This window comes from Pelodiscus sinensis, chromosome 20 (genome assembly GCF_049634645.1).
Source record: "Pelodiscus sinensis isolate JC-2024 chromosome 20, ASM4963464v1, whole genome shotgun sequence".
NCBI classification, from domain to species: domain Eukaryota; kingdom Metazoa; phylum Chordata; order Testudines; family Trionychidae; genus Pelodiscus; species Pelodiscus sinensis.
Genome location: NC_134730.1, coordinates 2,421,178 through 2,448,152, shown reverse-complemented (window position 1 = coordinate 2,448,152; position 26,975 = coordinate 2,421,178). Strand labels below are relative to the sequence as shown.

The 26,975-nt window shown below is 56.6% G+C and overlaps 1 protein-coding gene across 3 annotated transcripts in view; it reads right to left on the bottom strand.

The window, feature by feature from the left end:
- Positions 1-5,310: 5,310 nt before the first annotated feature.
- NTN1 (netrin 1) overlaps positions 5,311-26,975 on the bottom strand; it is a 204,277-nt gene continuing 182,612 nt past the window's right edge. For all 3 annotated transcript variants that reach the window (XM_075903483.1, XM_075903482.1, XM_075903481.1), the window contains one exon: positions 5,311-9,202. In XM_075903483.1, the coding sequence (XP_075759598.1) occupies positions 8,874-9,202 (329 nt within the window). In that variant the 3' untranslated portion in view covers positions 5,311-8,873. The remainder of the gene's footprint in view (positions 9,203-26,975) is intronic.

The window sequence follows — 26,975 nt, the reverse complement described above, 5'->3', positions numbered from 1 at the left end:
TATTCCGCTTTTTACTGTCATGTTTTTTATTGTTTCCAGTAATGTCTTAATAGTTTAATGGTTTTCCATTTGTTTCCTAGAAAGTTTGATTTTGAGGAGAGAAACTGATTCCTTGGACTTCCAGTTGAATTTGAAATAACTTCTGTGCTTTTTAAATGTTTTTTTCTAGCTCCACGCTCATGCTTCTTATTCTTTGAAAATGGGATCTGTGCAATCATAGATCCAAACTTTATTCTGGGCACTAACAAGTAACATCCAACCTCCCTCAAACCAGTGCTGCAGGCACTGGGGTGGGATTCAAGAAACCTGGGTCCTAGACCTAGCTCTGCCACTGGGCTGCTGGGTGACCTTGCATGAGTCATTGCTCTGTGCCTCAGTTTCTCCATCTGTAAAAAGGGGATAATGACGCTGACTTCTTCCACAGAGTGCTTTGAGATGTAAGGACACAAATCACTCTGGAAGAATTAGATATTATTGGTAAGCTTCTCCCACAGCGTCTTCTGCCATTGGGCCTCAACTCAGCCCTAAACGTTCAAGCTCGATGAGCCTGTCACACCAGGAGTATATATTGACACTGTGGTGGTGTGTTTTGTGGGGCACAGGAATTCTGGAAGCTGGCTGACTCCAGAAGCCTTACGTCACAAAGACAGTTCTTTCCAAAATATACGGTTTTATCTAAAATAGAAAAGAGAGGTCAAAATCCAAGCAAGTTTTGATTGATCTGAAATGAAAAATCTCAATTTTTTCCCATGGGACAGAAAATCTGTTTTCCAGCCAGCTCTCCATAGCCTGAGCTGTTGCTCTCTTGCTGATGTTTCAGTGTAGGGGTAACCAAAGTGGGGAGTGCAGATGATATGGGAGGCAAGTACACTGGAACAGTCCAGGTGAACAACCCATTAAGTAACCTGGTGACCACCAAGTGATGTGAGATGAGCAGCCGTGTATTAGAGGGGGAAAATACCTTGTGTTCTGTGCAGTAAAAAGCAAGAACTCCATGCACCTACATTGCCGGGAGCTGCTGCTCTTAAAAGATCCGAAGAGTCAATTAATTCAAAATGATTTTTATGCCTGTTTGCTTCTTTGTCACTTGGAAAGAAGCTTCCTATTCAAACAGCTGGAGAAGAAGGTGGCAGCCCTTAGCCAGTGCATGTTTTGCAGGAATGTCTCAATGACCTTATGGCTTGACTTCTTTCCAGGACAAATGGAGCTTTTAAACCCAGCCACTCCGGCTGAAAACAAGCAATTGTGGTTCTCGATGTATTTCAAATCTCCTGCGTGCGAGCGATTTCTGTGTTACGGAACATGAAGACCCTGACTTTTAATTAATACTGCTGTTTATGGAGGGGAATTAAGGTTTTATTTGAATTCCCTGGATACGCTGGGCAGAATAAATTATGCGGCTGTTCTATGCACCAGTCTAGGTCTGTTGTGTAGGAGCTTTTGAAAAGGTATTTTCTGATTTGTTGTGTTTCGGGGCATGGGGAGGATTCTGAGCCATGAGAAGAGGAGAACTACTGCATCTTTATAGCTGAAGTATTTGACAGAGCCTTCGATTTGCCCTTTAACGTTCAGCAGAGCCTGTGGGTGAGGAATGCTGTTAAAAAAGAGGAGTGGCTTTGGCAGGGCGTTGCTGTTGTGCATGGAACCCTTTTCTGGTTTACTGCTCTTTGGAAGGGCAGGCTTAAAGCAAGCAGCAGACTGGTTTCATTATTGTCCACAAGCGAGTGGAACGGCCGCGTGTGAAGTGTGACCAGGCTGCAGTTCAGCCCGTGTTCGGTCGAGTCTATTTAACAAATGTTATGAGCTGGTTGCTCGGGCAGCTGGGCATGTGATACGCATTCAAACCAAGCAGCGCCGTTCCATTGCCCAGCGTGGACGCCCTCGCCCTTTGTACGGACGGAGCCATGCCAGCCCCATCGTCCCCAGCAAAGAGCCATACAGTAGACTCCTGCTTAGCCAGAGACTGTGCGCGCGCAGCTGGGACCCCTCTGTCTCCAATGTCCCGGGAATGCGGGAGGGGCAGGGGGGGACGAGCCGAAGGAGCTTAGCTTAGTGGTGCAGAGGCAGAGGGGGCACCTGTGGCAAAGCCAGGACCCAAGCTCTAGCTAGGCCCTTGCGGGGAAGGTCCAAGGGAAGCCAGTGCAGTTCAACATGCTTATGAATGTAGCTTTAAATTCGCTCCACCTAGAGATAAGGGGCAGCTTTTCACTTGCAGGGGCAGGCAAACCATTGCACCACTTGCCTGCCACGGCGGCGGGTTCTCCAGCTTCCATCGAGGTTGAGCAGCTTTCTGAGCCGTGGTCTGGCTCGCCTGGCGGTGGCGGGCTTGGAGGAGAGCTGACGAGGTGGTGATTTTAGGCCGGTTCGCGGGAGGAAGCGGCTGAGCGTAAGAGAGCCCACCCTGGCAGGAATTAGTGCAGCGTGCAGCCCTGCCCAAGCCCGACCCAGCCTAAAAGGGAAATGAATCCCTGGGCTCCCGTAGCTGGCAAATGTCATGTCCTGGCGGACTGAGTCAGCTGCACTGGCACGTACCCTGGCAAATGACGTGCCCATCGCTAGGGCTTTCCCTTGGTTGGCAGAGGTCAGGGCGGGGCTTCGCCCTTCCTTCTGGGCCACCCTGAAACGTGAGGAGCCAAAGGCCTCGTGTTCTCTCGCTGTGGCCAAGCCCTGATTGTTTTACCTGGAAGGGGTGAAAATGCTCCACACACCTAAACGCCTCTTCCTGGGAGGCAGCAGGGGAAGGCCGGGTGTGGTCTGAGGCCTGGGTTTCTGGTTGGAAGCTCCTTCCAAGAAAAGATTCCCAGTCAGAAAAGTCTGTTAGACAAAGCCGGCATTGGACTGTGCCTGGCCCAGGTGAGAGCACCTCCTGTTGGGGGGAGAGAGACAGACGCTCACCCCCTCTCCCGGGCTTTCGAGCTGCACACAGCTCTTCCTCAGCATGGCTCAAAAGCTGCTCTCCCTCCACCGGAATAAACAATATTCCCTCACTGAGACCAGGAGTCTGGCTGCTTCCTGGGCAGGTCAGGATGGGGAGAGAGGGGCCTGCAGGAGAGGAGGAACACAGACAGGGGGACCTAAGCATGCTAAGGTGAGTGCCCATCCTGCTGATGCAGCTTCCAGCCAGTGCGTCCTTCCAGCTGCTGCTGATTAACCCAGCCAAGTGGATCGGTTTGGTTTCCCTTCCCTGTTAGACTCATGGGTGCAGCTGTTGAGAGCCGAGTACGAGCTTCAGGCGGCTCTCGCTGCTGCCACAGGGATTTCTGCTACCTGGCGCTAGCTTTGGGCGTGGGCGGCTGTGGCATTCCGCACACCTGTGCAGCCATTGGAGGGCGCACCGGTGGTGTTGTGTGAGAATCATTTTGCTAAAGGAGTCCCTCTCCTGGCTCCTGGGTGTGCTGGTGCCACACAACTTTTTTGGGGGGGGAGCTTTTCTGATTCGTCCATCTGCCACTCCCGTACCAGTGGAGATGGGGGAGCACGATCCGTGAGCGTGGACCCCGGAATTGCTCTCGCAGGGTCCAGTTACAAAGCAAAGTTGCTCCTCTTCTGCCTGCGCCCGATCCCGTTAGGCCGTTAGGTCCTATTCAAAGTGCCTTCCTCGCCGTCTGTCTGTACAGCAGCTGCTGCTCCAAGAAGAGTAATTTCAATAGGCACTGAATTCGCGTCTTAGAGCCAGTCGCCAGCCAGAGTGGCCCCAGAGCCTTGCAGGCGCGTCTTTGGGAGGGACTGCTTTGTACTGGGCTCTGAGGAGACGTGAGATGACCCAGCGCACCAGGGAAAGGCTCCGTGCTGAGAGCGGGGGCGAAAGGCCTTGGCAGGCGCTAAGGCGCTCACACCCACCCTTCCGCTGGGAATAAGCCCATTCCCCCCCACCTCACAGCCGCCCCCGTTTCGCCTTCGCGGGCCATTCGCTGAGAGCTGGGGAAGCCTGTTGAATCTATTTTCCCTTTTTTTTTTTTTTTTTTTTAAGCTTCATGCAAGAGTGCGGAAGGGCGGTGACGGCATGTTTGACCCCTCTGCCTCGGCTACAAAGATCTGAGATCACCGACCTCTAAAGTTTTGGAACTAATAAATTATCGGAGACGTGAGTCGCTCAGCGTGACCTCTCTGCAGGTCACAGGATCTTTGCCTGCGTTATTCCCTCTCTCACCATTTGGCATCCGGGAAGTCCCTCTCCCCCCTCCCCCCGCAATACCATCCTCCGCACTGTTTAACTAGTTGTGCAGGGTTTTCATTCTTGCTGTGGAAGGCTGGGGCTGGCGGGGACACCAGCCAGGCTCTTGAGCATGCGCTGTGAGGAACAGCTGACATCTCAAGAGCTTTGCAACTGATCGAGCAACACAAGTCGCTCTTGAACCAAGCCTGGGCTGCTGCGTTCCTGGGGGGTGTTTTCTTTGGCTGCTGTTACACCTTTTGCTTAGGCTGCCTTTCTCCATGTCTTCTGATAAGTTCTCCTTGAACCTTGCCAGCATGTTCCCAGCTCCTTAGCACCCTGACCCGAGGTGCTGGGAGGCCAGCGGAGCTGCTGGAAAGCAGGAGGTGCCTCTTGGGAATTGTCCCGAGGAGGGGAGAGAAGAGGGGAGTAAATCATTCATGGTAGGGTCGGCCCTGGCTGCGGGTCTGGCCTTTCTTTGGTTTGCTCCTAAGGAGTCCGAGCACTGCCCTGCCGTGAGAACGGATTTCTCTGGTCATAGACCTGGACACGGTGGGGAATGCCTGGGGCGTAATGGAGCCATGCAGGGTGGCTCAGGGCTGCTAATGGGACCCAGGAGCCTAAGTCGCCCGCTGAAACCCATCCGATCCCATGGGTCAGTCTCATCCCATGGGATACCCAGAGGCCTCCGGCGGCTGCGTTGGGTGGGCAGTGGGTTCCCTCTGAGCATCACGGAAGCCATCGTCTCTGGCAAGAAGTCAAACCGCCCCGGGCGTGCTCAAGCAGAGACTGTGGAACGGAGCTCAGCAGCGTCAGGGCTGGGAGGCAGCTGTGCTGCTTCCATGTTTGGATCAGGGCCCCCTCCAGAGCTAGAAACCTGGCGACTGTCACCAGCCCAGAATTCCCAAATGTGTTTTTGCTGATGGCCAGCGACAGGGACAGGAGCCAGGCGGCTCTTTCAGCCTCCCTCAGCGCCCAGCCCGAGTCTGGATTGCCTGGTACGCTAGGGGATGCCCGAAGGCAGGGCCTGAGCCACCAGGCTGATTCCAGCTCTACTAAGAGCAGCTGGGCCCAGCACCTTCAGAATCAGGCCTGTATCCCACAGAGCGAGAGCCCCTTTAATCTCAACGAAACTCAAGAGACCGGCCTAGCACAAGTACCGTTTACAAGAGTTTATTCAACTGGATTCTGACTTTAGTTCTACCAAGTGGGTGATGAACAGTTACAAGCTCCTGGTTCAGTTACAGCCAACTAACAAAACAAAAAAAGACAACTTGGGGGGAAAATAAGAAAATCCACAACCTTTTCATGTCATTAAATATATTCATATATAATAACCATAATATATTAGTATGCATTGTAAAGAAACATTGCCCAAAACAGTACGTCATGGTCATAACTAAACAACATTTACAATTCAAGATATTAACAGAGAGAATCAAAACAACAGCACAACACACAGGTTTTTCTGCCAGGTCTGTGTAGACGGAGAAGGCGGGTGGCCGTGTGCGGGAAGTGGGGGGGGGGGAAGGGGCACAGAATGAAGCAAACGAGAAGGAAACGATTCTTGTTTAATGCGGCTGTGACGGGAGGATTGTTTTGGCGTTTCAGCTGCTCTCCGGAATTGCTTGGTCGGCGCCGCAGCCCTGTCGTCCTGCCACAGATTCCACCGTGGGCTAGCCTGGTTTATTTTGGTGGGACTCCAGGCGCCTTAACGTTCCCCCGTTGTGTGACCCTCAATGGCAGCGGCCTATGTAGAACCTTCCCCACCTGCGCTTTGCCCACTCCCTACGCCCCCAGGGAGCCGCTTTTCTCTGGCTGCCCAGGATGGTTATTTTGGGTCTTTCACCTGTAAGGCCCAGACGAGGGGTTTTTATTTCAGTGGAACATTCTGACAGGGGCTCAGTTTCCAGGGGGAGCAGCACAGCGTGAAACGCAATTCGCCTCCGCCAGTGGACTGGCAGGGTTGAGCGCATCAGACGCAGATCGGCTTGGCCGAGGTGGGGGCATCAGTTCCTTGCTGGCTGTGGCATGGGCTTGCCTGCTTGGCTATCTCCAAATGACGGGGTTAGGTTTCTCCTGAGGAGCAACAGCCCTAGAGATGGTGTTACCCAAGGGGCGAAGTCCTGGCCGCCTGAAGTCCAGGGGGGCAGCAGCCCATAGAGATTGTATGTGAGGCTTCTGGACGAGCGGGCTTGCTGGGTACAAGAGAGGGGTCGTTTACAAAAATCTCTAGTAGTACAGTGCTGGTTAATAAAACGTCTGCGCTCCAGTTAGTTTTACGTCTCCTACTAACCATCCAAACAAGCTTCTTGGGGGCAGGGGAGGTTGGTTTGTTTTGATTCAACTGTCTGGAGTGCCCAGGCCTTTTGCAGCTCTTCGGCGGATCAGTATCCTGGTGGAGGCAGGAACGTTTTCTGCCTGTGGGCTTCTTCCAAAGCCGGGAAAGGCAGTAGAAAGCAGGGTGGGAGGTTTCTTTTTCAAGTTTAGTTTTTTGTTGTGAATACGCTCCTGGGCTCTGGGCCAGTAACGCCAGCTCCACGGACCCAACCGTGGGGGTGCCTGCCGTTCTACAGCCAGCCATTGCAGTGCGGCCAAGTCAGCGTGGCCTCGGGGGGCATTGGGGAAACGCGCGGAGGGGGGACGTGGTACCCAACTCCGAGCCTGGGGCAGTGGGAACTAGAGCCTGATTTTGCTGCACAGTCGCTGCTGGGGCAAGTTCTGCGGGTTCTTTCTCCTACCAACTAAACTTTCAACTTCCCGGGCCCGCGCTGAGCAGAGCTGGGCACCTCTCCACTCGACACATATTTACTTGCTTGCTTCAGGGTGGTTTGTCATTATATAAATATTGTCAATTGCTATAAAACAAGGGAAATGGCTGGAAAATGTACTAAGTGGATGTTTCCAAGTTTCCTACCAGGAAAAGGCTCAGGGAGGTTTTGGTTTGGTGTTTTTTGTATTATGGGCATCCCCGCGTTTTGAGTCTGAATTGTGCATCCAAGCCCCTCACCTCCCTGCTGTCGCAGTTGTTTGTACAAGCCATGAATGCAAAGTGCCCTCCCCCTTTAGTTCCTACAAAAAACCCGCCCAAGCAGAGCGCCCACAGCCTCGGCGGAGGAGTGCCGCCCTCAAACAGAGCCTGCTCCTCCGCCCAAGCGCTCCCCAGCTGCTGAATGGCAGCAATGCATCTGGAAGCCACGTGTGAGTCGAGCGCAGCCCCTCCTGACGGCGGGCTCCAGAGCTGCTCTGATCTGCACTGTCGGATGCTTCTCCTGCTTTGGGGAAGGATTGGTTCTCCAGGGGCGAAGCGGCTGAGTCGCGGCAGAGGGCTGAGCCCAGAGGCTGGAAGCAAAGCCATATTTGCTGCTGTAGCACAAAGCCCCACACAAAAGTCTCCATTCCCAGTGTGAGAAATGCAAAGCTGGGGGGGTCAGCCGGCTCAGGGCACAGGACGACTCTCAGGGCAGGAAGGCTCATGGCCGTGTGGGCATCCCAGCCGTTTGCCTGGCCGGGCCTTCAGCTTCTGAGTAATGTGGAAAGGCCAGTGGGGGCCTGGGTGTGGGGAGGGGCAATGGATTGAGAGGGGCCAGTTGGGTACAGAGGGAAGCGTCTGCCAAGAAGGCTTTGGAAAGAAGCCCCCAGGGCGGCTGTGTCGCAGCGTAAGCCATTGGCACGTCGTTCTGGACGGGAGGGGAGGGTCTTCTCCAACGCACCTAGGGGAGCCTAACTGCCTGCTCCAAGCCAAGCCGGGCACCCACCTCCCTCAGGTGCGACTGCAAATCTTAACTCTCCTGCCTCGACCGCTCTCTGGATTGACCCGGTGGCGCTTGGCTGTTGGCAGAGGGGCCCCGGGTTTGGAAACGCTGAGGACTGTCAGCTGGGAGGTGGCGCCGTGCGCCAGGGCAGCCACCGCACTAACCAGCTGGCATCTCGAGGCTCTCCGTTGCAAACCTGGGTTTGAATCCAGCAGGAATGCATGGGCCGGGCTTGCAGTGTGGGGGGCGAGTGTGAAACGCTGACGAGCGGGTGCATCACGTGCCGCGGGCGTGCAGGCAGAACAAGCACCGTCCCCCGGGCCTGACTGAAAATCTAGCCCTGTCTGAGACAGCACAGCAGGCAATCGATTATTAGAACGACATTTTACTGAAGACCATTCAAGTAACCAGTGTTAATTGATCCTCAAATACGTCCTCAGTGATCAGTTTCTAATGAGTTCCCCTACGATCACTGTCTTGTTCAATCTAAGCAGGGCAAACGTGGCCCCGGGGGAGGGGAGTTAATTTCCAGCACTGCGGTGGGTTAGTTTCGCGCAGGGTCGAGTGTTCCTGTCTCTAGGCTTTGGAACTAGCAGGCGTTAGCAGTTTTAAGGCAGTTTGGCGTCTGCGATCTCTTCGAGGCAAAGGGGGGGGGCGCGAAATAAGCGAGGGGAACTGGTAACTGAACGAGCGAGCACGGTCCTGCGGCGATCGAGGCAGCGCGGCCTCCGTTCAGCCTCGTGGCGCAATGGTTTCTCTTGCGTGTCTGTGATTTTGTTCTGTATGGTGAGGTGCAGACTGGGCAGCCCCGCAGACGTGATTCCCCTACATCCCAACCCCCCCGCCCCGACACACAAACTGCAAAGTGAGCTCCGTCCCAACCCCCTAACCCTCCCTATCTGCTCCAGTCCTACACAAAGCAGCATGCACAGTCTCTTGCCCTCGCGCTCTGCTGCCCTCGTCCCTTAGGCTTTCTTACACTTCCCCTTCTTCTCCCGCTGCTGGAACTTCCGGAGCCGCCGAGCCCACGTGTCCCTCCACTGTATCACCAGGCTGCTCTTGTCCGCGACGATGCCGTTCTGGTCCGGCGAGGCAGCGTCGTTGCCCAGCAGCAGGTACTTCTTCATGGGCTTGATTTTCGGGCACTTGCACGCTATGTCCTTGGAGCGGATCCACAGGGTCTGGTCTCCGCGCCGGATCCGGTTGCTCCCTTGCTTATACACGGAGATGACATTGACGGTGAACTTCCACCAGTCGCCGGCCTTGTCCGCCTTCAGGATGTGGGTTTGCACAGCTGGAAAAAGAGAAGAGAAGGAAAAAGTTGAGGCTTGTTTTTAACTTGTGGGCCCTTGTAGCCAACAGGGCTAGTGGCATATTAGGGGCATTAGGAGGAGCATTGCCAGCAGGTCTAGAGAAGTGATTATTCCCCTTTATTCGGCTCTGAGGCCACATCTGGAGTGTTGTCTAGTTCTGGGCCCCCCACTATAGAAAGGACGTGGATGCAGGGGTGGCAGGTGGCAGAACGAGGAGCAATGGGCTCAAGTTACAGTGCGGGAGGTCTAGTTGGACATTAGGAAAAACTCTTTCCCTAGGAGGGTGGGAAGCGCTGGGCTGGGTTCCCAAGGGAGGGGCAGAATCTCCATCCCTAGGGGTTTTCAAGTCTCGGCTTGACAAGGTTCTGCCTGGGGCAGGGGCCTGGACTTGATGCCTCCTGAGGTCTCTGCCAGCCCTGGGATTCTACGAACTCCAGCTAATAAAGCAGCTGAGAGCAGGCCCCTCCCCCTCTGGTGACCAGCCTCCAGGGGGCGTGGCCAGTGGCTCTGCGGGGGCCACGCGTGGAATGAGCTTTGTCTGAAGCCAGATCCCCAGAACCAGAGTCCGTGGTGCAAACGCCACCACTGCAGTCGCTGTTTGGGATCTGCTGTGCGGCCAGGGAGCCAGCCACGCCCCAGCACAGCCCCCGGGCGAGGCCCCTGCAAGTCGGGGTGAGGCATGTCGGAGGCTTCGCCCCGCTTCTCGTGAGGCCCCTGCTCTGGGGGTAGATCCAGGACGAGAGAGAAGCTGGATAATTTCCTGGAGGTTAGGTCCATAAAAGGCTATTAGCCAGGGGATAAAATGGTGTCCCTGACCTCTGTCTGTCAGAGGCTGGAGAGGGATGGCAGGAGACAAATCGCTTGATCATTGTCTTCGGTCCACCCCCTCTGGGGCACCTGGTGCTGGCCACTGTGGGCAGACAGGATACTGGGCTAGATGGACCTTTGGTCTGACCCAGTACGGCCGTTCTTATGTTCTTATGACACGAGTCTCCAGGCAGGGCCATTTCTGAGCACACATCTGATGCCGAACCACAAAAGCCAGGAACCGAAAGTACATCCCCCTCTTCTCTGCCAGGCACCCACCCGCCCGTCAGCACGGCTCCGGTGCACCACCCAGCATGCGCTGGTGCCTAACGCCACCCCGAGCCCTTCTGCGCAAGACTGCCCCCCCCCCACTACAAGTAGCGCTCAGCATCTCGGGCAGGAGCTGGTGCAGAGGGGGCAGGAGCTGGCAGAAGGCTCCAAGTGTGCAGGGGACCATGGAGGTTCCAGCCGAGTGGGGCAGGCTCACTACTAGCGGCGAGGCTATTAAGGGCCCTTGGTCAAGGTGGTCATTTGGCTCATGGCAGAGAGGGGCCACAGGCAGACCCCCACCAGCAGGTCCTTAATACCTCTCAGCCTCTCCCGACCCCCAGCCTGCTCCCAGGCTGGCCTCTGGTTTGCTGCGTCTTCGCTGTTGAGGGGCTTGGGCCAGGGTGGCCCCTGGAGATGAACAAAGGGGCCAAGCAGCACGCTCTGTGCCTGCCGGCTCAGCGATCATGGGGGCATCCTGTCCGGTGGGGCCGGTCCCTCAGCGAGCCGTGGCCTTGTTTGCCAAGGGGAGCACACCGAGGGGCAGGTGTCGCAGGTTGGCCCAGGGCCTGGCAGCTCCTTAGTGGCTGTAACTGCACCGTGCAAACGGCTTCAGGGGCGCGATGCTTCATTTACCCCTCAGCGCCTGGCCAATGGCATTTCTGGTAGGACTGGGCGGGCCTGGGGTGTGCTCTCTTCTGGACCCGCCGGCCTCCAGTAGCTCCGTCGGGCATTCTGAGTCGCGACTCTCCCCTCACCTGCTCTTCTCCAATGCTCACGCCCAGCTGGTGGGGCAGGGACAAGGGCCGGGGCTGCCGGGTGAACCCAGACTAAACGGCTACCGAGTCCTGGTTCTGGCAGCAAGAGGCCCGTCCGCCATATCTCAGATGTTCCTGGGCATCCTGACCTCGGCGCTCCGTGTTCCACACGCAGCTCTGATGGCAACCGTTGCCGTGTTTGCCTCGCTCAGGGATTTGACCCTCGTTAGGAACGTTAAAACAATAAATAGAAATCGGGCTCGTGTTTGACTGAAGTCATGAAGGTCGCCATGGTGACCAAATGCACCCCTTGCACTTAAGAGAGGACGGGGGGAAATAAACCACCTGGAACCCTTATTTTCTTTGGACAGAGCAGGCCAGGACCGTGCAATGAATTTCATTGCAAGAGATTTTCAACGTTTACTCAGCAGCACTGCCACGTGTTAACCGGCCCCGACACCCCACGGCCTTCTCCCCGGTGCTGGAGGGCTGAGGGGGTAACGCAGCTATGAGCTGTGGAGACCAGACACGATTCTCATGCACCCCTCCAGCACAGCTGGGCTCGGCTCTCCTAGGTTTCCTGAGAGCTGTTTTGCCTTTGCCTTGCAGATGAGAGAGAAGAGCTTGGGCGACCCAGAGGAAAGCTGTGCCCCCTGCCCTGGGAGTAGCAGCCAGGAGTTCCACGAATCTGGACAAGCAGCTCTGTGTCCAGAGACATCGGCTCCTTTCCAGGCCTCACCCTGAGCCTGGCCCCTCCACGTGTGCCCATCTGGCCACGCTGCCCCCCAAGAGGCGAACAGCCCCCAGGGATGGTCTGTGGTTAGCAGCAGCTTGGCACTAGAATAGCAAAGGCTGCAGCTGGCCAGGGGTGTGAAGGCGCTGGAGGCGGCCTGGCCAAGGTGTGATGGAGGGCGATACCACTCGGCACAGAGCAGGGGGTGCGAGGACGGGATGTGGCCGTACCTTTGGGGGGATGGAGAGGGTGGAGGGCGATACCACTCGGCACAGAGCAGGGGGTGCGAGGACGGGATGTGGCCGTACCTTTGGGGGATGGAGAGGGTGGAGGGCGATACCACTCGGCACAGAGCAGGGGGTGCGAGGACGGGATGTGGCCGTACCTTTGGGGGGATGGAGAGGGTGGAGGGCGATACCACTCGGCACAGAGCAGGGGGTGCGAGGACAGGATGTGGCCGTACCTTTGGGGGGATGGAGAGGGTGGAGGGCGATACCACTCGGCACAGAGCAGGGGGTGCGAGGTCGGGATGTGGCCGTACCTTTGGGGGGATGGAGAGGGTGGAGGGCGATACCACTCGGCACAGAGCAGGGGGTGCGAGGACGGGATGTGGCCGTACCTTTGGGGGGATGGAGAGGGTGGAGGGCGATACCACTCGGCTCAGAGCAGGGGGTGCGAGGACGGGATGTGGCCGTACCTTTGGGGGGATGGAGAGGGTGGAGGGAGATACCACTCGGCTCAGAGCAGGGGGTGCGAGGACGGGATGTGGCCGTACCTTTGGGGGGATGGAGAGGGTGGAGGGCGATACCACTTGGCTCAGAGCAGGGGGTGCGAGGACGGGATGTGGCCGTACCTTTGGGGGGATGGGGGGATGGAGAGGGTGGAGGGCGATACCACTCGGCTCAGAGCAGGGGGTGCGAGGACGGGATGTGGCCGTACCTTTGGGGGGATGGAGAGGGTGGAGGGCGATACCACTTGGCTCAGAGCAGGGGGTGCGAGGACGGGATGTGGCCGTTCCTGGAGCTGGCCCAGCCCAAGGAAAGCAGACTGTGCCAGCAAAGAGCAGCCTGGGTAACAGCTGGGATGCAGGAGAGGGCAGCTGTACACGAGGCCCGTTTTCCGGGGCAGAGTCACGGCCCAGCCTGTGGCAGGTTCTGGGTCGCAGCGCTTGCAGGCAGCCCTTTCTTCCCCAGGCTTGATTGTCCCCCGGGGGCATCTGCTCACCTCCCTTTGCAAAGCCCATGCTATGGCAGTTCTCTTCCAAACAGCTGGGACCAAGTGGCCGGAGGGAGGGGTGTGGGGATGTCGGACTTCTGGCTGACGTCCGGGGGGACGCGGTCTGACAGGATGCCGCTAGCAGCTGAGTTAACCGTCCAGCATCTCTTGGGAACTCAGCCCGTCCCTTCCTGAGGAAGCAGGGTTGTGGCAAGCGAGCTGCCCCCAGGTGCACACCTGGCTTCCATGGAGCCACTGCGAGGGGCCCAGGTGGCCGGACCGTCTAGACGAGGCCAGCCCTCCGTGAGCAACGCCGGACGTCAGCCAGAAGTGCAACATCCCCGCGCCCCTCCCTCCGGCTGCCTGGTCCCAGCTGTTTGGAAGAGAACTGCCCCAGCGCGGGCTCTGCAAAGGGAGGTGAGCAGCAGCCCTCGTGCCGCCCCGCCCCGCCACGCTCGCTCACGGGCTTGTTGAGAAGGCGGATCCTGTGCCAGAGCAGCGTAAACCAGCACGGCCTGAACGCCGGGTCAGGTGCAGTGTCTGCCCCTCGCCCAGGCAGCCTGGATTCCCAAGGGCGTCCCCGCGAGCCTGGGATTGCTGCCTCCTTAGCGCTCTGCTGCCCAGGCTCTGTTTGGCTGCTGATTGGCTGAGGGTGCCCACGCCGCCAGCCAGCTGGGAATGCTGAAAGTGGAAGGAAAATCAGCTAGGAATCGGCTCTGGGAAATGGCTGGGAGCTGGAGCCCAAAGTCTCTGGCTCTCTCCTGCCGAGGGCAGGCACCACCAGTTCAATTGATGCTTAGCCCGGATCAGCTGAGGCAGGGGGAGCCCCGTTCATGGGGCCATGCTTGTACCTGGAGCTCAACCTTCCCACAGGGCTGGTTCCGGGAGGGCAGGGACTGGACTCGTGGTCTCGTGAGGTCCCTTCCAGCTCCAGGGTTCTGTGAAAGTTGCGGGAAGGTTCTGGCTTGGTCCACTGAAAAGAGACTGGACTGAGCCAATGTTTGACCCCAGTTTTGAATCTCCACAAAGTCCAAAGGGGCTTGGTGCAGGCGGGCGGCTGGCAGTGCACCCAGCGATGGCTGCATTGCTAATTCCATCCCGTTGCTAGTGGTCTGCTAAGAGCACGCGGCTGAGATCGAGCATGCGAGGAACGAGGCAGCGCGAGCTGTGGGCAGGGCTGGTGAAACGCCGACGCCCTGAAGTCCAGGTGTTCATAAGCCAGAAGACACATGTTGGATGCTTGTGTTCCTTTGGGAAGGTGGGGGCGGGGCGGGGACACGGAGGTTAGCTGAGCCAGTTCCCCAATCTCTGGCAGGGCTGTGCAGAGGCAGGAAGGTAGAGTGGGCCAAACCAAATCCCCGGCCGTGAACCCCAAAGCTGGGAGCTGGCAGCTGATGGGTGGTTTGTCTCTTGGCATCAAGGCTGAGCGGAGGCTTCTGGGCAATTCTCTGGGTGGCCAAAGGGGCTTTTCCCCTCGCCTGGAGACGCCGGTGCAGCGCTGTGCCAGGGCACGCGGGGTCAAGAGGAGACGGTTCTACATGGCCTTGGTTCTGGGCAGGGTCTGTACTCCCGAGGTTCAGACACAGTCTGAGCATTGAGTGCAGAACCAGTGCTCTCCTTTCAGCCCCACAACTGCCAGAGCGCAGATCCCTCGTGGGGCCATCCGGGCACCATGTCAGCCAGCTGTTCCTGGGAAATCCTTCCCTCATTTTGGACACTGTTGTTTATGGGACCCTGAGAGGGGGAAGTGGAATGACGGTGATCCTTGAGAACAACTGGCAAGCCATCCAGCAAGGGGCCTCCCCTCCCTAGGCTGCCCCACAAGCCAGAACAAACTCCTGCTCGTACATTGCAGTGTCCTTTCATCCACATGCAGCCACCTCTGGGGTGCAGCGCCGAGGCTGCTTAGCAGCACCCAGCAGCACTACTCCGCCATTACACCGGGGGATGTTGCATCAGAAGGGAGTGGGAACAGGCCGCTTCCTGGTCACCTTTGGGAAGAGGATCTGGAAATGAGGCCCTGGGGTTGGCAAGGGCTTCCTCCCAGCTCCCTTGAATTTACACCGCTGTGCTGATCCTGGCGGGTGCCGGACTGGCTGTCCGGGGCAGTGTTCAGAAGGCCCAGGAGCGATCATGGTTCTGCCAGGGGAAGGGTCCAGCTCAGGGATGCAGGGTGAGTTCAGCGACACCCGGCTGTTGCGTTATGCACGAGCTGCAGCCCCTGTGTGAGACAGTGTCTAGATGGAGCTAGCAGGGGGCCGGATCCTGGTGTTGGTTCTGCCCCACCCTCCCGTGGTGCTGAGCTGGGCTGGAACCTCCTGATGGAAGCGGCAGGCTGCTCGCCGGAACTTGAGCCCCTGGGCTGCATGTTACTGGTCACTCACCAGCCCCTTCTATTGTCTGGCTGCGGCCTCTGAGCCAGCCCATGCCTGCCCCTTTCTGCCCTGTGGCCCAGGCAGAGGAGAGCCCTGCCATCGCCCATTGCCCCAGGGCTGCCTCTTAACCCAGATACTTCGCTGGCCGCTTGGCGCCACCCAGGCAATGAGTGAAAGCATCTCCCACTGGGTCCCCGCAGAGACGCTCAGGAGCCCAGCCCCCGGCGCAAAGCAAGGCCAGTCCCAACTCAACCATCCCAGCCAGGGCTTGGTCAAACCGGGACGTCGATCTCTCGGAGCGCTTCTGAAACGCCTGGGTCGCTGCCCCGGCCCAGCGCTCAGCCCGAGCAACGGAGCCAGAGGCCCCTTGCAAAGCCCTAGCCACCGCCTCTGCTACCCGTTGCAGGTAACACGCGTTCACCCGACCCGTTTGCTGCACGTGCCACTTGCTTTGCTACACGTATTTAGTGCATCTGTTCACGATGCCAATGCAAGGACGTTTCTGGGTGGAGACGCCCATCCGGCTGCCCAGCCCGTCCGGTGCCATTCGCTGGGGTGAACAGCAGCTCGGCCCAGATGTCTGCACAGAAAGCTAGTCTCCACGGCGGCCGTGAGCTAGTAAGGTTGCCCGAATGGGAATGCGGGGGCAGGCGGGATTTCCATTCCTAAAAAAGGCCGGTGCTGTGGTGTCGGCTTCAAACCACCGGGGAGGGAAGAGAACCGGCTTCTGTTACTCAAGTCATGGAGCATCCCCAGTGGTTGCAGGCTGATGAAACAGGCCAAATCTGGAGCCCCTTCCTTTGGCTAGTGGGCACGCTTGTTTCTTTTGAGGTGGCGTCAGTCCAGTGAAGCTCACAGCAGCGGTAAGCAGAAAGTGGGAGAGGATCGCGTGACTGCTGAGTGTTACAACACGGCTCCTCTTGTTGTCTTTCCTCCAATGAGGGAACTTCTTACTAAGTTGGCTTCCAGGAAAGTGCCTCGTGGAGAAACAACTCTCCAGAGTTCATGTATTTATTGGCTGGGGGTGACCCCAACCGAACCTGGGGGTCGGGGACCCCCCGTCAGTGACCCTGCGGTAGAGCAGAATGGGAGGTAAAGAAATGGGTCCCTCATCTCCAAAGGGATGGAAGTAACTCGCAGACCTGCTGGAGAAGTAAGGCCTTCCCCACCACCAGCTGCCCTGCGTTTAAGGGCTCTTGAGTAGAATCAGAGTAAGAAATATTGCAGCGAGCGCTCATCTAACAGAGAGCTGTGATTCCTGGCCTCAAAAGGAGGAGCCATGTGCAGGCAGACTGGGGGTGTCTTAAAGTAGGACAGCTGCTCCTTGGGGGGGGGTGCGTGTGTGAAGAGGGCAGTGTATTATACAGGGAGGGTATGTCTAGACTGCATCCCTCTGTTGGCAGAGGGATGCAGATTAGGCAGGTGGACATTGCAAATGAAGCAGGGATTTAAATATCCCGCACCTAATTTGCAATGTCGACCTGCCTAATCTGCATCCCTCTGCCGACAAAGGGATGCAGTCTAGACATACCCGGAGAGCTGATGTATGGGGTCTATGGGTAAAGGTATAGCTGGGTAAGAGGGTCCTTGACATCTCTAAATGGGGAGAACATAGGTAGCAAGTTTAAAACAAACCAAAACGATGTTTTTTTTTTTTCCCACGCAGCCCACAGTCAACTCCTTGCGAGAGGATGTTGTGAAGACCAGCACTTTATCCAGGTTCAAAAAACAGCTAGATGAATTCATGGAGGGACCAGTCCATCAATACTTATTAGCCAGGTTGGGTAGGAATGGTGTCTGTAACCTCTGTTTGTCAGAGGCAGGAAATAGGTGCTAGAGAGAGATGACTTGATGATTATCTGTTCTGTTCATTCCCTCTGGGGCACCGGGTATTGGCTACGGTGAGCAGACAGGACACTGGGGCAGATGGATCTTTGGTCTGACCCAGACTGGCCATTCCTGTGTTCTTATTTGCTAATTGTGAACTGAGAGGAATCACTAACACCAGAGAGAGGGAAAAAATATCCATTGGAAGTTAGAGCACTGGCCAGGAGACAAAATAAAGAGAAATCGCTTTCTGGGAGATCCAAGCTGGCTTGGCCCAGAGGACGTAGTCAGACCACTTGTTCCGTTTTCCAACCTGCCTTTGTAGTTGAACGACCGAACACTTTTGATTGCATCTTTCATTTTTTTCCATCCAGCCGCTTGATTTCCAGTGCAGCCCCTCCGTCCATCTGTCAGCTTTGCCATGAGCCAACTCAATGCTGGAGGGATGCAACCTTCCTTATGTAGGCTGAAAAAAGCCCCAGTCAACCATCGAAGCAGAAATCTTGAACCTGTTTGGATGATGAATGAATTTTCAACCTATTGAATTAACACTTGTAGGAGCAACCCCTCCGCATAGAAGGCTAAAACGTGGTAGGGGAACTGGCAAGTCCACAACTACCTTTGGAAATTGTAAACGAGAGAGTTTTAACGTGCCAGGAGCTTTGATGGAACCCGAGTTCTGACCACAAATTTCCCAGACTAGCATGAAGGTAAGAAAATGTGAAGATGAGCCAGGTTTTTATTTTTTTGGAAACAAGTCTTTCCAAAAACCCATAACCCTTTGACCGGCCCTGCTCTGCACTGACAGAATGGAGAAAATTAATGTGAAGGATTTGAACAGAGGTGCTTACAGGAAACACGGTTTGTCTAAAAATACAGTCTGTGTGTTTTGACGTTCAAGTCCTCTCTTTCGCTCTCTTGAATTGATGAAGTGGAAGGACTGAAGGCTTAGGCGAGCGCTTGGCTGCCACAGCCTTTGCTATTTTCATTGACAGAAAGTTTTATGCTCCAACCTTGCATCTAGAACACGTGGCTTCCCTGGAGCGGAAGGAAAGGAAGAAGTCTTTCAAATACTGTTTCATTGAACTGCTGGGTGATTGCAGCCCAAACGTGTCACCCCCAGCTGCGGTACCTAAGGGAAGCTCCCGCAGTCAGAAGGGGAGTGAAAACACAACCATTTGCCTTTGGTTTTCTGCTGGTACAGCAGGACTATCCCCCAATGGCACGCATAGATGGCTGTCTATGCTAGGGCGTGAGGAAAGGCTTTCACTGTTTGCCTTGAGAGCTTCCAGCTTGGTAGCTGGGTGAGCAGCTTAGCTGGGACCCAGCCACAAAGGCCAGGGGGTCCATTTTCAAAAGCGCCTCCATGACTTAGGAGCATACGACTGAGTTTCAAAAGTGACTTAGGAGCCCACTGATTTTTGGTGAACCTTGGATTTCTAACCATGCTGATAAGCATCTACTGGGATTTTCAAACACCTCAGCAGAGTGAGGTGCCCACAGATCCCTTTAGGAAATCTGGTCTTAACCTGCTTTTGGAGCCTAAGTCACTTGGGGGCTTTTGGAAACGTCACCCCGGGCCACCAATGCACATGGCGAGGATAAATGAGCTGCACCGGCGCAAATTACTCTTGATACAGTTCTGGAGTAAGTCATGTGGGGGTGTAAGCCGCCTTGCACATCCAGGCCGCACATCTGCATTGGGGGTTGCACCGAGAAAATGATGTTGCTTTCGTCGGTCCGGTGCATTCAAAACAGGGTCTGAGACTCAGGGACCCATTCCCTGTTGCCCCACAACTTGTGGTCAGTGTTCCCTGTAAGCTGAGGGGTCATGCAGGAAGGATTCAGGGGCCGCCAAGCTGATTAGCAGAGCGCCAGCAGCCTGTGGATCTTTTGGTGGTGCACATCTGCACATGCCTTGGTGCACAGAACAAAATTTGTTCTGCACATGGATGGAAAAAATTAGAGGCAACACTGGCTGTGGCCTCATTTACACTCATGCAAAGTGGAGGTCAGTGTTGAATGTCATGTGAGGGACTGGGCCGGGGACAGGGTGTGTGTGGGGGTGGGGTGTGACTGCACTGGGGGAATGGAGCTGTGTGTGTGTGTGTGTGTGTGTGTGTGTGTGTGTGTGTATACATGCATGTGAGTGAGTGTGCCAAAGGCAGGTGTGTGCGTGAGAGACTACTCTGCAGATAGGCAGCAGTGTGTGTGTGACTGCGCTGGGGGCAGGGAGGTGTGTGTGTGTGTGTGTGTGTGTGTGTACATGCACATGAGTGTGTATGCCAAGGGCAGGGAGGAGTGTGTCTGTGTGTGTGACTGCACTGGGGATAGGCAGCAGTGTGTGTGTGACTGCGCTGGGGGCAGGGAGCTGTGTGTGTGTGTGTGTGTACATGCACATGAGTGTGTATGCCAAGGGCAGGGAGGAGTGTGTCTGTGTGTGTGACTGCACTGGGGATAGGCAGCAGTGTGTGTGTGACTGCGCTGGGGGCAGGGAGCTTTGTGTGTGTGTACATGCACGGGTGCGTATGCCAAGGGCAGGTGTGTGTGTTTGTGACAGAGACTGACCGTGCGGGAGGGCAGCTCAGTGCATGTCACCTCCGGGGACCCTGTTTTCCAGTTACATGGAGCCCCGCAGAGGAGCCGGTGACAAATGTTGGCTTAAGAATGGCACGGCCAGGCGCTGGGGCCTCTGTGCAACCCGGCGCCTGCTGCGGTCCCCCTCAGGCCTGACGCCGGTGCCCAGGCCTCACACTCCCCTTCCACAGGGCGCGCAGGGGTGGCAGGGAGGGTGGTTACTCCACAGCCCCGACACAGATGGATAAAGGCCGAGGGCACATCCCTCGCTGCTTCCAATCAGTGCAGCCCGCTGCTGGGCACCGTGTGGGGTCTAATTGCCTCAGAGCCCGCGGGGGCTGAGCCACAACTTGCCTGACTCCCTCTTTCCCCGGCCGTGCCCGCTGGCAGAGCACACACCGGCTGCGAGCAATGCCTCGGGGAGAGCCGTGCTCTCGCTCGCAGCCCCTGGCTCCTCCCAGCCTCGCTCCGCCGCCCAGCCAGCAGCAGGGAGCTCCAATCCGCCCAGCCAAAGGCGGCTTTGACAAGCCGGCCGGCTAACAGGGCTGGTAACCTCTCCCAGCAGGGAAGGGCGGCACTTCCCTCGCCCCTGTTACATTCACGGTGGGGCTCACAGGGCTGGCCACAAAGCCCACCCGATGATCAGAGGCAAAGTGGATTAGTCTGAGCCCTGGCACTAGGAAGTACGCCATGGGCAAAGCGGCTGCCGTTCGCAACTGTTGAAGCAGCCAGCGGGTGCCCCGTCAGCAGCCGTGTGACGCTGCTAAGCTCCGGCAATGTACCCCCTGAGGGGAGAGCAGAATCGAATGAGTCAGTGTCCCCCGCACTCCGGCTGCAGCCTGGGCTGCTGACACCAGTTTTCAGCGTGGGATGGCGTCTGTCCAGCTCCCGAATAGAATACCTGGGGAGCGCCCAGCTCCGGCGGCATCCTTCCTGCTGCCTTCCTGCTGCCTTGCTCTGGGCTTTGAACCGCACCGAGCAACCGTAGTCCTCCCCTCCCCTGCCTTGGCAAAGCTGGCAGCTGGGGGCACAAGTCGCTGGCAGGCCCACGGCTCGTTCAAGCCAGTGTCCTGAGCAAGACACGAGGAGTCATTCTTCCGCTCGAGACTGCACTGAGCAGGCCTCAGTTGGAGTCTTGTGTCCGGTCCTGGGCACCGCATTCCAAGAAAGTTGTGGAGAGATGGGAGAGGGTCCAGAGAAAAGCAACAAAAGTGATGGAAAGTCGAGAGAACATGAGCTGTGAGGCAAGACTGAAGGAATTGGGCTTGTTTAGTTTGGAAAGGAGAAGACTGAGAGGGGACAGGAGAGCGGTTTTCAAGTACCTAAAAGAGTGTTACAAGGAAGAGGGGGAGAACTTGTTCTTCTTGGCCTCTGAGAACAGGACAAGAAGCAATGGGCTTAAATTGCAGCAAGGGCGGTTTAGGTTGGACATTAGCAAAAACTTTGCGTCAGGGAGGTGAAACACTGGAATAACTTGCCCAGGGAGGTTGTGGCGTCTCCATCCCTGGAGATATTTAAGAGCAGGTTGGACAGACACCTGTCAGGGATGGGCAGATGGTGCTTGGTGCTGCTGTGAGGGCAGGGACAGCGCTTGACCTCACGCGGTCCCCTCCAGTGCTACAGATCTATAACTGTCCTGGTCGGGTAGCTCACGGAGAATTCCACAGTGCTGTGCTCATTCAGCTCGGCAGTTGGGGATTCTGTCCTTGGACCATTTTGCTCGGCTCATGCTCAGTTGACAGGCTCCTCCCTCGGCCACAGGCTCCTTGACTTCCATGAGATGTCTGGCTATTTGAGGAAGGTGTCAACCCTGACTAAGGACTTTGTCCCCAAGGCCTGGTCTACCCACCCAAGTGCCTGGGTTTAATGGGAGGGGGTGTGAAAGTCAATGAAATGGGTGCGCGGACGGTCTGAAATCTGGGGTGACCGGGGTTGGCGCTGATACACCTGTGTCCACACACTGGTTTGCACTGGCTTCGCTTAGATTGCTTTAAATACGGATTTAGGTGAAACCGGTGCAACTGCTGCCTGTTGCTAGGCCGGCTGTAGTGCTGAGATACAGCCCCGCGGAATGAAATACTCTGCTCTAGCCCCAAGGCTGATCCACCACAAGCAGCGGCAGATCCAGCCCCCAGCCCTGCGCTACAGCACTGACAGGGAGGGGCAGTTGTTCAGTCCTAGGTCCCTCTGAAGTTGTCACGGCCCCTGGGAGCTGCCTAGAAACCCACCCACCACCACTACTTGGGAATTGCCCCCAAGCTGGAAATACGTTGCAATGGTCTTTAAACAAGGGAAGGACCAGCAGCCCATCCTGCCGTAGCATGGAGTAAGCCATGTGGGCCAGAGCCAAAGAGCTGTCAGAGGCCGGGCTGCAGGTGTTGCACAAGGCGGAGGATGTGAGGACGGGCTGGGTCAATTAAAGAGAACAGATTTTTAAAAAGGTGGGTGGCTGGCATCGCAAAGGACCGACTGGAAGCCGCAGGGGCAGCCCCCCAGCTCAAAAAGCTTGAGTCAGGTGCCGGGGGACGTGAGCGGACTTAAAAACATCAGGACATTTTAACGTACCAATGTGGGTTCTTGTTGTTTGCCTCCCGGTACCCGAGTCTTTAGGGGCCCTGTTTTGAAGCCTTTCTCCTTAGCCACGAGGCTCAGAAATTTACTTTTTAAAACACAAAAACAACTCCCCTTCCCCCATGGAGCGTCTCCTAGAGTCACAGGACTCCAGGAGCTAGGGCTTTAGGAAAGCCATCAGCTAGCGGGCAGAGCTGGCAGTACGGGAACAGGGTAACAGTTCCTTAAATGCGCTAGCTTCATTTCAGACAGTGGGGGTAGTCTGGGGGGGTGTGCGTGTGTCTATCTACCGTAGAGAAGGGTTTGGTATCTTTTGGCATGTACTCATTAGAAACTGGGGTGTCTAGCAGCTCGTTCTGCTCTGGGGATAACACATTAAGGACTGTGCAGGCCGACTGCGCTGCTTAATCAGCCAACCTCAATGAAGTGCTCTGGGCGCCTCAGAGGGAAGGTGCTGGCGAAGGCTAAAACGTGGCCAGGTTGCGTCCTGGAGGCACGCGGCTGGGGCTTGCTTTTACAACCCCTTCCCAAAAAGCAGGGGTGGCTCCGGGCCAGTTCTACATCACACACGCACCCTAAGGCCAGGTCTGGCCTAATTTCATACGTGACACAGATCCCGGTTTATTTGTGACCACGCCCATCTCTGGGCTCCCCGCGGCACTAAGGCCCTGCAGCCTGGGCCGTCACATCATCCCTGTTTTATAGCTCAGCAGCTGCGCCATGGAGAGGTCGTGTGACTTGCCCAAGGTCACACAGGAAGCCAGTAACGGAGCCAGGGTTTGGCCTTAAATCTTCCCCAATCTTAGGTGCGTCCGTTCAGTTTTCACTCTGCAAAGCCAGGTTTGGGGAGTGGCGTTTTGGCGGCCATTGAAGTCAGCGGTGGCTCTGTAGCATCAGAAACAAGCCCTGACAGCGGCTCTGATCCTGTTCCAAGCTCATCTAAACTCTCCGCGTGGGGGCTGTCCGGCAGGGCGGGGCTGGTTCCATCCGGCAGCCTTCATACAGCGCTGGAACAAGGGCGGTGCTCATGCCACGGCATTGTTTTCTCGGCGAGGTTCACCTGCGTCCTACCCATGTAATAGCCGAGATTTATGAGGTTTGTGTGTGAAGGGTGCGACCATTCCAGGCCTTTTCCTTTCGCACGGTCTAATTCATTCTGCTGCCAGTTCTAGGACAGCCTGGGCAGAGCGAGTTACCTCAGCGTTCCGCTCCCCCCGAATTTTCCTTTGCCACGCCGCTTTCCAGAGCATATGGATGCAGTTATGCCGGGGATTTCTCAGCAATTCCCTCCCGCTCCCTGGGCCGTCCCCCGCCTTCAGAAGTACGGCTTGTCCGCACTGCGACCGCGCGGAGGGCTCTCTCCCGCAGAGCGGCGTTTACACGCAGAGGTACGGGCTAGCCCCACCTCACGCGCCCTCGCGCTCCCCGGGGGCCTCCTCAGCGCTGCGCGGCTTAGGTTTCTATGTGGAGTACGCTAGAAAAGTCGCCTTTTCAAAACATATTTTGATTTTTCCATGAGCCGCTGCCAAGACGCCTTTCAACAAAGGGGTGACTAACCGGAGTCTCAGCAAAGGAAGGGTTTTTCCAAGAAAACGCAGAGCAAGGAGATGATCTCACCTCCCGCCCCCCAAAATACCCATTGGGAAGGGACTGGGGAGGCGAGGGAGCGGGGTGGCACTCAAGCCATTGGCTGCCCCTCCCCCACTAACTCTCCTCACACCCCAGCTTTGCTAAATCGATGGGGGGGGGAGTCGCTTCCTGCTACCCCCAGGAATGGCTCAGCCCTCCTGCGGAGAGGAAGCCAACGTGCTCAAGGCAGCAGGGGACTCGCATGGAAGCCTGGTCTGCGGCAGGTGTGGAGCAGCCCCCAAGGGCCCAGGGGGAGGGGCAGGATCGGGTCCCACTGGAGAGGCAGGCTGTGGTGACGCTGTTCGCGCCGGCTCTCCCTGAAGAGGCTACAAACCCGCCCCCTTTGGCTTCCATTGTGCAGGATCGGGCCCGTGCTAGGCAGAGGCAAAAACCTACAAGAATTAAGAGATTAACGGCTCTGGAAATTGAAACCTTCTGTTGAGTGGCAGCCCAGGTGTGGTGCGGCCGCCGGGCAGCTCATCTTCCCTCCCCTGGCCGCCGAGTGACCTCAGCTTTGCCTTGGAGGTGCTACCGGCTCTCCAGGTCGACACCCGTTCACCCTCTGCGCCGCCCCAGGCCTGTCCTCGGCCCCTCCAGGGCCACCACCCGGCCCCAGCCCTGCTGGGTGAGGGACTCCTCCCTCCGACTGCAGCCTGCGGATTTGCTTTCTCCAGGCTCGCTGGGCCCAGGGCCGGAGCCTCCAGGTGAGGCCAGCACGGCAGGGCCTGCCAAGGAGATTGTAATGGAGATTCCACGGCTGAGCTGGAAATGACAGAATCCTTCCCTCCCCGGCGAGGGGGACAGCCAGAGACTCAGGGCTGGTTAATCCAGGCTCTGCCTGCCAGCGCCAGCCTAGTCTGGCTGGCTCCGTGCTCACTGGGCCAAGCAAGAGGGGATCCCTTAGGAAACTTATTCCACAGGAAATTTATATTCAGCCTGGACTCTCCGCTCTGCACTCAACCCTTCTGCCGCCTCCTTGGCCTTCGTCCTCGGATACCTGCAGATCGTTACTGAGCCAGGCCAGGCTGGCCTGACTCCTTCTGCTTGGCCCGTGAGCCTCAGTGGGTTTCTCTTCTCCGACCTCCCTCCGACCAGCCTGCATCCTCTGGGAACAGCTGCCCAAAAATGAGCCCAGCAGGCCCGGTTCTCATCTCCCTCAGGGCGGTGGGAAAGCGGAGTGACTCCGGGACGGCCCGTGGGAAGAAGAGAATCGGGTGTGTTCCAGAGCTGCTGGGAGAGGCCTGGGGCTGCCCAGCTTTGTGCCTCTGCAGCTCCAAAGCTGAACGAGCCGCATCACAGCCGGGTCCAGCCTCTCGACCGTGTTCCCCTCTGGGCTGCTCCTGCTCACGGAATACGACATCGTTTCTCCCTGCCAGCATTAGTAGCATGGTGGAGATCTGAGCACGAACGGCCTAGACCCAGATCCTCAAGGATGCCAGGCACCCAATTCCCATTTTCACGAGTTCTCAGGCACCTGAATGCCTTTGAGGATCTGGCTCGTTTTCTGTTGCCCACCGCTGTTAGTAAAGAGACTCTCCCTGACTTTGATTGGTCCGAACCCCCCCCCCCCTGCAAGATTCCACTTCCCCAATTGCTCCTTCACACGTTCACAGACCCCCAAGGCCGGACGGGACCACGGGACACCCCTGGACAGAACCTGCCAAGACCTGCCCCAAAGCAATACCCAGAGTGGAGCGTTGCTAGATTTGAAACTTGTCAGTGATGGAGAATCCACCCCAGCCCTTGGTACATTATTCAATGGTATCCTGATACAAACGTGCCCCTTATGTCCAGCCTGAATTTGTCTAGCTCCAGCTTCCAGCCACTAGCCCCTGTTAGACCTTTCACTGCCTGCTGGGGGATTGAAGAGCCCAATGTAAAATAGCTGTTCCCAGGTGTCTTCGGGCCACCTCCTTTCCTTTTTGTTACACTAAATCCATGAGCTCTTTGTGCCTACTACTCTGCACAGCCAGCCGCTCCATCCCGTCTACACTGCAGGCTTCTTGTGCAAGAACTGTTTTGTGCCAGAGTTCAGTGTTGCACAAGCAACACTGCCACGTGCTTTTGCGCAAGAGCACCCATGGCAGTGTGGACGCTCTCTCGCGCAAGAACGCTCCGATGGCCATTTTAGCCAGAGGGGTTTCTTGTGCAAGAAACCTCTGTTGCCCATCCATGCTGCCTTCTTGCACAAGAGCTCCTGCGCAAGAGGGCTTATTCCTCGTGGAGTGAGGAATAACACTTGTGCAAGAAGTCCTCTGTTCCCACGCTTTACTGTACATTTACTTGCACAAGAACGCACGTGCAGTGTAGATGCTCCGCAAGCTTTTGTGCATGAACGGCCATTCTTGTGCAAGAAGCCTGCAGTGTAGACGTAGCCTAAGGCAGGTTTCTGACCCTTTAATCAGCTGTTCTTGTGGCTCTTCTCTGAACCCTCTGCACTTTATCAATGCCTCTCTTCAGCTGTGGACACTGGAATAGGACCTAATCGTCCAGCCACAGTCACACCGGTGCCAATCACAGGGATAAAAAATAATCTCTGGCATCCTGCTCCAAGTTTACTCCTTTTTGCCTTCCAGGATGACATTCGGAGAGCCCTGCAGACCCACAAGAATCCGCTTTCTAGTAGTGGGGACCTGGGGCTCATTGCTGTAGATACGGATGTGGATGCAGATACACCATTTTGTATCCACACAGGGCTGTAGACATTAGCTCGTTTGGCGGCAGCATGACACTAGGAGCTCACGGGTAGCTGCTTATCCACCACAACCCCCGAATCATAGAATCAGAGGTACTAGAACTGGCAGGGACTTCGAGAAGCCATCGAGTCCTTTCCCCTGCCCTCATGGCAGGACCCAGCACCATCTAGACCATCCCTGACAGGCGTCTGTCCAACCTGCTCGTAAAGATCTCCAGTGATGGAGATTCCACAACCCCCTAGGCAATGTATTCCAGTGTTTAACCACCCTGACAGGCAGGAAGTTTTTCTTAATGTCCA